Raw genomic sequence first — 9,420 nt, 5'->3', positions numbered from 1 at the left:
ACATTTAGCAAAAAAATGCTTTCAGACTTGTTCGTTGTTTGTTTTTTTAATTTACATCATTTACTGATTGCTAAATCTCCAGAGAAATACTTTTAAATTGCTTTTTTCCCACTGCACACTAAATAAGGCCTTCTTAGTATTCCAAAGTCTGAACATTATAGAAATGTTGGGGTCTGCTTCTGCTCCCAAATTAAGGTAATGGGCAAATACCAATTGACTTTCTTAGAAGCCTGGCCCAAACCTTAATTTGCATTTTTTTTAAAATACCTTACTTGAAAACTATCTGGCTAATCTTCAGAACCTACTATCTCTGGGTATGTCTAGACTAGCTTGTTAGTTCGAGCTAGGTAGGGTAATTATGGCAACCGGAGTTGCAAATGAAGCCCGGGATTTAAATATCCCGGGCTTCATTTGCATGTTCCCGGGCGCCGCCATTTTTAAATCCCCCTTAGTCCGAACTCTGTGCCCGCGGCTACACGCGGCACGGAGTAGGTAGTTCAAATCAGAGATCCTAATTCGAACCACCGTTACTCCTCATTCCATGAATTAGGATCTCTAATTCGAACTACCTACTGCCAGCGATGCATGCTTGTCCAGGCCCTGCCCCCTGTCTGTGTACGTCACCGCGTGTAGCTGCGGGCACGGAGTTCAGACTAATGGGGATTTAAAAATTGTGGCGCCCGGGAACATGAAAATGAAGCCCAGGATATTTAAATCCCAGGCTTCATTTGCAACTCCGGTTGCCCTAATCACCCTACCAAGCTCGAACTAACGAGCTAGTGTAGACATACCCTCTGCTACTTCAGGTTGAACCCTCCAGTCCTGCACTCTCTGGTCCAGCAACATCTGTGGTCTGCCATGATTTTAGTTAGTTGGCTGTCCATTTATCATGGGTGTGGCCAAGTTTCCTGCAGCCTCATAAAGTTGATTTACAGCCATCAGTCCTGGCTCTCAGGCTACATCTACACTGTGTGTTTTTTGTGGAAGAGGAAATGCAAATGGAGCGCTCATTTGCATATCTCATGCTCTCATTTGCATATATATTTCCAAACCTTTTTGTGGAAGAGGTTTTTGCGATAAAAAGCCCTGTGTAGACTGGGCCATTTGTTCGAAAAAAAACCTTTTGTGCAAGAGCCTGTAAACCTCATTTTTTGAGGAATAAGGGCTCTTGTGCAAAAGTTTTTTTCCCGACAAATGGCCCCATCTACCCAGGGCTTTTTATCGCAAAAACCTCTTCTGCAAAAAGGATCGGAAAAAGATATGCAAATGAGAGTGTGAGATCTACAAATGAACGCTCCATTTGCATTTCCTCTTCCGCAAAAAACACAGTGTAGACATAGCCTCAGTGTTCTATGCTGCTGTTTAGCTCTAATCTACCCCTAAATGTCTTCTGAAAAAATAGTAAGCAGAAAAAGCATTGGTAATGCTGCTAGACAATATTGACCTCCTGTGGTTCAGCAAATTCTCTGGTTCGGTAATGGTCAAGTCCGAAGGATGCCGGACTAGAGAGGTTCAATGTGTATAACTTTATTTACAGCTGTGTATATATATGTTTATTACAATATGTAATATCAGTGTTCCTTGTAAAGGTTACTATTTCATAGAAATAAGACTGAAATTATTGCCAAACTTAAGTGGGACAATTTCCAGAATTTTTCCCAACATATAATTAACTTTTTATTCCATGTTACCATGTTAGACAATTTTTTTTAGCTGATACTGATTTCAAAGTCTTTTTTTAGTGTAATAAAAAAACTTTTTGCTTGAACTTCCTTGGTTCCATTTCAAATGAGGATCTGCAATATTATTGTACCAATGACAAATTATTTGAGTAGTGATTTTTCTGTTTCATATCAGTAAATTAAACTATGCCTCACAACCAATCAACTCTGGTATAAAGCAAAAGCAAGGTCAAACAAACATATTGGTCACTAAAAATCTGTGATCAAGTTGTCTGATCATACATATGCACAACTCTCTGAATTGCTGCATATACACTGTAAAAACTTAAGCAATTCAGTTATTGACTGCTGCTTGTGTAGATGTAGATTAACCTGCTGTCCATAAAACTGCAATGATAGAGTACACCAATATTTAATTAAAACCACTAGTCTGTTCTTTCAGACATTAAGAAAACCAACATTCTTTATGTCTGACAGACTCATGATGTTGTGCTTCAAATATATACACTTAACAAAATTAACCTGTGAAGTTTATGTCTAATATTGTCTTGTACCTTTAAATATAAATGACATCTTAGAATACTAGAGGGGTAATTATGATAAACTACACAACAGTGCTATTGCAGATAATATCATTTATCAATCCTGTGGTCCCCATCATTCATGCATTTACAGTTTGGGAATACAGTGTCTGCAAAGAATAATAATCCATAATGGCTACATTCTCAAGTCTCATGCTAGCTCACTATACAAAATAAATTTTAAAAAGGTTAACTGTATAAAATTGGAAAAAATGTAAAATTTTATTCCAAGAAAATTAACAGGCTACACAGATAAATTTTGGCAAATGCAACTTTATATTGAAATCCACACATCTGTACCTTAAAGAAGGAAAGACTCACAGACGCTAATGTATTTTTAAAGTACTAGAAATCATATTATATGCTTCCACAAGTTAAAACTTAAATAATTTAAAACAACTAATACACCAAAATGTGCAGAAAGTATAAACAAGACTGTGCCTTCAGTAGAATAAATGCTTCACAAATTGTGCAAGATATCATACCAAGGCTGCGGTCTCCCTATGACAGCTGTCTTAAAATATAAACATACATCAACTGCCTGTGTTTCTCAGAACAAACTAGAATGGGCAGCACACCTAGAAAAAATATATCATCCCAGTGATGTGCATACTAATTTTGGGAACCATGGCACTAAAAAAGGAAAGATAGGATTATGTGATCTTTCATGCATTCCCAAATGACTGACCAGAGTTACTGATTCAATTTTCCTTGCTTATTTGCTTCATTGCTAAACAAAATGGAAGATACTAGATAACCCTTTAAGGCAACATGTGTTTATTCCGTGTAATTATGACTGTTCAGTTATGACTGGGTATTACCTAGATTAATGTTGCCTGACAGACTGATATCTAGCCTTTTTAAAAATATAAATAGGAGTTCAATAAACTTTATACCAAATCAACAAAAACCACAAAGTACAGTTGAATGCTAGTAATTTCACTGTTAAGGAAATGGTATTTAGAAAGAGCAATAGGTTTGGGGAAAAAAGAGTACTGTAAAGTCTAATTTGAACAAAAATACTGCTTTGGAATGCTCCCCAAAACTCAGTCACAAGGCAAACAGATTTGTCAGTGTGATAATCCAATAATGCATGGCACATCTTTAATCAGTTACAGTACTTACGAGTCCCCGATTTTCAGTCTTTGCAAAACAATAATTGTATGAAATGTTTTAAATGTCTTCAGATGTCTAAAATTAGTTTTTATCAACACATTAACCTCATATCAACTTAATTTATTAAGATGTCCAATGCTAATCATTTTGATGTTCTTATTAAATGTAGTGATATACACAGCATTTAGCACTGATACTTAGCATCTGCAATCATTATCTAGATTTCAACCACATAAAGGAATTCGGGGCAGTGGTTCAGTCCTTTGTTGTTAATTACAAACCTTCACCATTGGTCAGCAGGAACACTTTTGGATTTAAAATAGGATTATAGGTGAGCTATTGCAAAGACTGCAGAATGTTGCCCAAATCCTTACAGCTGCTGACTTCCCATTCTTGATTTTCTTCTCAAGACATGGCTACAGGCCACAATTGCTTAGCAGAGAAAGGGTAGTGTTTCACAAGGCTAAAGATTTACAGATGCTCCCTCATATAACACAGTAAGGTTCCCTTGGTAACCTGGATTTTCTGCAGTAAAGAAGGGTTGTACTGAAACAGCGCCTCAGCTCCCTGTTGGAGAAAATGCAGACAAAAGGATTGATTCCAGCCTGGGCAAAACTCATCCAGACAGCGGCTGTTAGAAATCCCCCTGGTACGACAGGCCCTCTTGCAAAAACTCTCCAATAACAGGCTACCAAATAGGGACCCCACAAGGTCAGAAAGAGGAAAGTCATAATGTAAAACATTCTGCTGATTCGCTTTTCCATTTTGAACTCATCCAAGACCAGTAGCCTTCTTCTGCCTGTGGTGTTTGCATTTTGCCTGATTCCCAGCAAGGTTGGTGGTGTGGGACCCCTTCCAAATCCAGCCAGCCAATTAGCTGCTGCTTGACCGCTGGCTCCAGGGCCATGAAAAGTCCAGTTCTGGCTCACCGCAGCAACAAACTGGACTGGCTTCATTTTCCTGCGATCATGAACAAAAAATATCAGCTTGAGGTAGACAAGCTGTGTGGCTAGGAGTATAAGGGCAAGAAGAAGCATAAATCCCAAAGAATCATTGGCTCTGAAAGAACGATGCTGAAAGGTGCATTGGTCTTCCTCCCTAATGAATGAGTAGGTGCCCACGTCTAAAACTGGGGGGAAAGCCATAGCTACAGAAAGGGTCCACACCATACAGATAACTGCCAAACAAGTCCAGAAGGTCAGTCTTTTTGTATAAAACCGGTGGTGGGCAATAGCTAAGTACCTGGTGACACTTATGCAGAACAACATAAAAGCAGTGTGGAAGCAGGACAAAACCCCCAAAAAGGCAATCACTTTGCAAGTAAGAGTCCCATACGTCCAAGTAGAGCCATTTTTTACTGAGGTGAAAACAAACGGGAAACAAATTGCAGATCTGAGGATGTCTGAGCAGCAAAGATCCAACAGGAAGTAGTAAGGAGCTCTATGCAGGGTCTTATCTTTGACTAGCAAAATGGAGATCAGAAGGTTACCCACCACACTGACTCCTATTATGAAACCCAGTGAAGTCAGTTTTAGGAAGGCTGTTAAAGGAGAGAGATTTTGTAAAATGTTGTCAGCTGCATGGCTGTAGTTCGCCATAGATGGATGGATGATATGGATATTGCCTCAGTCAAGTCTTATGATCTATATATAAGAACAAGGAAAAAGTAGATCCATACATCTTACTGAAAATGTAATCCACAAACAGAACAGATCTTGTGTTTAGTCATAGAGTACATCCTCTTTTCTTCTTTCTGACTTGTCATGCCATCAAAATATCTGGAAAAAAAATCAAGCTATCAGTTCTTAAGTTATCAAGTAATGATGTTAGAAAGAGCTAACAAAGATGTTAATTTATGGGGACCCAAATGAAGTTGTAAATTTGAGTACTATTTGTTTTTATATACCACGAGGCATTTTCATATGACTTGCAAAGCTATTGTATAACATTTTGGCTTCTTTGGAATTTCATATATTTGGCTAATTTACAGTTCCTGAACTGACCAAACACATCATCTTTGATACACACCTTATATTTGTAGAATATATAATTTTATAGTTCATGCCTCAAAGGCTTTATGAATAAAATGATCCCCAGTTCACAACTCTAGAAATTGATCACTGGCATTTTAAAAGCTATTCTAAAAGACCACTTGATTTGGACATTACCTACCTTTATTTTGCATCTATACATTTGTCAATGTTGTAGAGGCAGCTGCTGTGTTGATATGGATCATACCCAAAGAAACCCTGCAGAATTTATGTTTTTTAACCCAAGTCACCAAAGCACATTAATCACACAGTGTTAGCTCAAGCCCATTGTAAAAAAAATGGTATTCACTATTTTTTCTCCTGTAAACCAAGATTTTGTTATTAGGCTTTGAAATAAACACGGATGCTAGACAGACAACAGCACTGTGCTTTAAAGGACTCCTCCTCCCCTTCTTCTGCCTTTCCCCTTTTATTATTACAAATCTTTAAAGCCCCAACATTATCGTTAAAGCTCCAACATTATTATTAAACCCTGGTTAATGTAAACATTGGGGGGGGGGGGAAGGAAACACACCCAAAATAAATCCCTTCCATTGAAAGGGCTGTCTTTGGTTGTGCTTAAATAAACGTATAACGATTGCATCTTTCTTTAGTTAATTAGGACTCCAATTATTCTAATCCTTCCGGTGAATCGCAACTGAATACATTTCACGCAAAAGATGAAAATAAAATACAGTATAATAAAAATTGCCCGCTGCTTTCCCAAAGCCAGGGACAAGAACCCCTGCAAGCGTGATCAGGCTCCTCCGTTATTCACAAGAAGTGCTTCCTATGCCACCTCGGGTGTACAAAGGAGACTCACACTGAATTCCACTAGAATCCTTCCATTCTTACCAGCCACAAAGCGCCTGATTACTGCTGTGTAAACAGAGCCTGATCAGATCATGGCAACGTTTTAACACCACGAAATCCGCCCCCCACCCCCAGTTTCCCTCCCGTTATTCCCTCGGCTCCACACACACACACACAGACACACACACACACACACACAGAGCGATGCAGGGGGAGACTAGCTTCTGGGTTGCAAGGGCGCCTGGGAGCCGCTGGTGCTTTGCAGCCCCATTTGCCCTGAGCCTGCTCAGCATCCCCAGCCCAGCTGAAGATGCATTGTCTGTGGCCACTTCCATTATGCAGTTAAGTTAAAAAAACACCCTCGGGGAGGAAGATCTCTCCCCCCCGCAGCGCCTGCACCAGCTCTGCGCCCCCCAGCCTTTCTCCTCCTACCTGTTGGTGCTGGCGAGCCTCGCACTCTACAGCGTCTGCCGGCTGTAAATTGCTAGTGGGTTTTTGTTTTTCTTCCCCCTTGGTACCTGGGCTGAGGACCTAGTCAGTGGCGCCGGCGGCGCATGCTCGCTCAGCCTCCTTCAGCTCCCAGCCTCCGCCTCCCCTGTCGCAGCGGCACAGTCTCTTGCAGCCGCCGCCGCTGCACGGTGCGGCTGCTGAGCCGGAGTTCGCGGGGAGCCGGGGCGAGCCGGCGTGGGGAGGAGGCGGAATCAGGCTGCTCCTTGCTCATGCCTTTGAACTGACCCCTCCCCCCCCACCGATCCGAGCCGGGGAAGGGCTGGCTGCCGGCTGGTACTTTGCAGCCCCCTAGGAGGCAGAGGACGGTAGCTCGCGGCTGCTGGGATGCGGTCATTCGAGGCGCAGCATCTCTCCTGTCAGAAGTTACCCAGGCCAGTTGGTTTCCTCTCTAGCAATGGTAGAGCAAGAAAAGGGGCCCTGAGCCAAGTGCAATCACAGGAAGGGATGGGGAGGGTTTTGCAGAGGGTTGATTTGGAAACAAAAATCTTCCCCCCCCCCCACACACAGATACACACTATAGGTATGTTTGTCATGAAGCAAGTTTTGAGGGTTCCAGTGAAAACTTGTAGAACATATTTTGCTGTAAGAAGATGGGCCTCCATTTCTCCTCCAAAGCAAACTGCTCTCTCTCTCTCTCTCTCTCTCTCTCTGTGGGGGGAAGACTATGGAAATATTAAACTGATGATGGAGCTATAAGGCTTCTGCATATGGTGAGGTTCTGGTGGTGTCCCAGGAACCCCTGGATTGAAGTACAAGTGCTATGAGATGGCATTGCTGATCAAAGACTATTGCAGTATGTCACTCCCTGTCTCCCTGTGGTGGTGTTTAATTCATTCTGTGTTCTGGCTATCAGTCACAATATTTAAAGCTAGACAAAAAAACCAAGGATTTTAAATTAAACCTCATAAAGCATGTCCCTCTGCCCTCCGGCATATTTAATTTTATACAAGATTATTTGAGAAAATCATGGGGGGAGAGAAGGGGAAGAACAACCACCAAAAAAAATGTTTATTTCAGGGCTGTTATGGAACAGCTCATTGTTGGTGGGGAAATTTTGATCCTGCAAGCCTTCCTCATGATGAACTTCAGGTCAAAGGGAACTCTTTCTTAGAGTAGATTGGTAGGGTTGAGCTCATTATGTGTAGCTCAGGCTTTTCAGAATACAGTTATCTTGACATCATTAGTAGATTGCAGTCCTTTTTGTTAATCTGATGTCAAAATTGTTTGAGATTTGTTTCACTTTTAAAGTGACTTTGAATTCAATGGCAAAATTCATTAACTTCAGTGGGAGTACAGTCTTGCCCAAAGGGATTACAACAACTGAAAAGTGTGGTTATTTAAAGCAAAAACAAAATAAAAAACAACCTTTGAAATGGGTTATTCACTACAGATGAAATTCATCTTTTGTGAAGAGAGTTTGCACAAAGCTTCAGTCCCATTTTGTGGGCTTTTGTGTTCAATTTATATATAAATCACGTGTGTGCACTGAACATACGGGGTTAATTTTGGCCCTCAAGAATTGACTTTTTGGGTGATTTAAAAGGTTATTAAAGTTACATTACTCCAAGGTGTACAATTGTTACTCCATAACCACGTTACCTAAGTTTCTATATCGAAATATATGTTCCAAGTATATTATGGTTGAAAAAACTTTAAAGACAAATTCCTGCTATGAGTCGATATATTAAATAGACTGATCAAATATACTGGAAGAATTCCATGAATAGCTTGAAAATTATGTACTTTTGATAATAGCATATCAGTTGTATCTTCAACATTCTGATTAGGAAGCAGGTTGGCTGATGTATAACTCATTGTTGAATAATATAATTGCTCACAGGTAGGATTTATTCATAGAACACAGTTTGGTAATGTGTTCACATAGTAAGAAAATACATAAAAAGATGGTCTAATGCAAATTAACACTGCTTACTGTACATGTGTAATTTCAGAACCCAGACATCTAGGCCTGGAGGAATATGTTTTCTCATAGGGTGAACTAACTGTTTAAGGCAGTGATGGGCAACCTTTGGCCTGAGGGCTGCATGTAGCCCATTAGGGTTCTATGTGTAGCTAACAAGGCATCTTGTTTATTGTTGCCTTCAGCAGGAGAGGCCCTAGACTAGCTGCCAGCAACTGGTGCCCTGGGCTAACCATGCAATCGGTGCCCCCACCTCCAAACCCCTCAATGATATTGTGCCACCATTTGGCGCCCCATTGCGCCCCATTTAACTTGGTGCCCTAGGCGACTGCTTAGTTCGCCTATATGGACGGGCCGCCCCTGGCCCTCAGTTCCTCTGGTTTCCATCCACATAGTTTTTTTCCCTACTAGTATTACTTAAGTTGCATGGACTTAAAGAAAGGATATGGGAAGTGAAGTGCAAGCTGATTGCACACAATATTGACTGTGAGAGCGGTACACTCCCTCTGCATTCAAAGTGTTGTTATGGTTCAGTTGGCACAGCCTGCAAATTCTAGGTATGCAAGTTCAGTAAGCAAAATGACCTTATTCTAGGAGATTGTCTTGGTTACGACAATCTTGCAGCCCACTGAGATGAAGGAGGGCCACTCATGCGGCCCACTCACCAGCCTAGGTTGCCCACCATTTTTTAAGAGATAAGACTGCTTCTTCAAGTAGTGGGACCTAGAGTACCAAGATCATGTAACTAAGAATACGGCTGGCTTGGA

General features: G+C 41.0%; 1 protein-coding gene across 2 annotated transcripts; it reads right to left on the bottom strand.

The window, feature by feature from the left end:
* Positions 1-1,349: 1,349 nt before the first annotated feature.
* On the bottom strand, positions 1,350-6,973 carry GPR85 (G protein-coupled receptor 85). Of its 2 annotated transcripts, none has more exons than XM_006122521.4 (2): positions 6,655-6,973; positions 1,350-5,157 (listed from the first exon to the last, which is right to left on the bottom strand). In XM_006122521.4, the coding sequence occupies exon 2, from the start codon at positions 4,975-4,977 to the stop codon at positions 3,865-3,867; it is 1,113 nt and encodes a 370-aa protein (XP_006122583.1). In that variant the 5' UTR covers positions 4,978-5,157; positions 6,655-6,973; the 3' UTR covers positions 1,350-3,864. The 2 variants fall into 2 exon arrangements, with proteins under 2 accessions (XP_006122583.1, XP_014428831.1); XM_014573345.3 differs by lacking the exon at positions 6,655-6,973 and adding an exon at positions 5,552-5,793.
* Between the last annotated feature and the right edge of the window lie 2,447 nt (positions 6,974-9,420).

Source organism: Pelodiscus sinensis, chromosome 1 (assembly GCF_049634645.1).
Source record: "Pelodiscus sinensis isolate JC-2024 chromosome 1, ASM4963464v1, whole genome shotgun sequence".
NCBI lineage: Eukaryota > Metazoa > Chordata > Testudines > Trionychidae > Pelodiscus > Pelodiscus sinensis.
The sequence above is the reverse complement of the archived record's forward strand: the minus strand, read 5'-3'. Positions and strand labels throughout refer to the sequence as shown.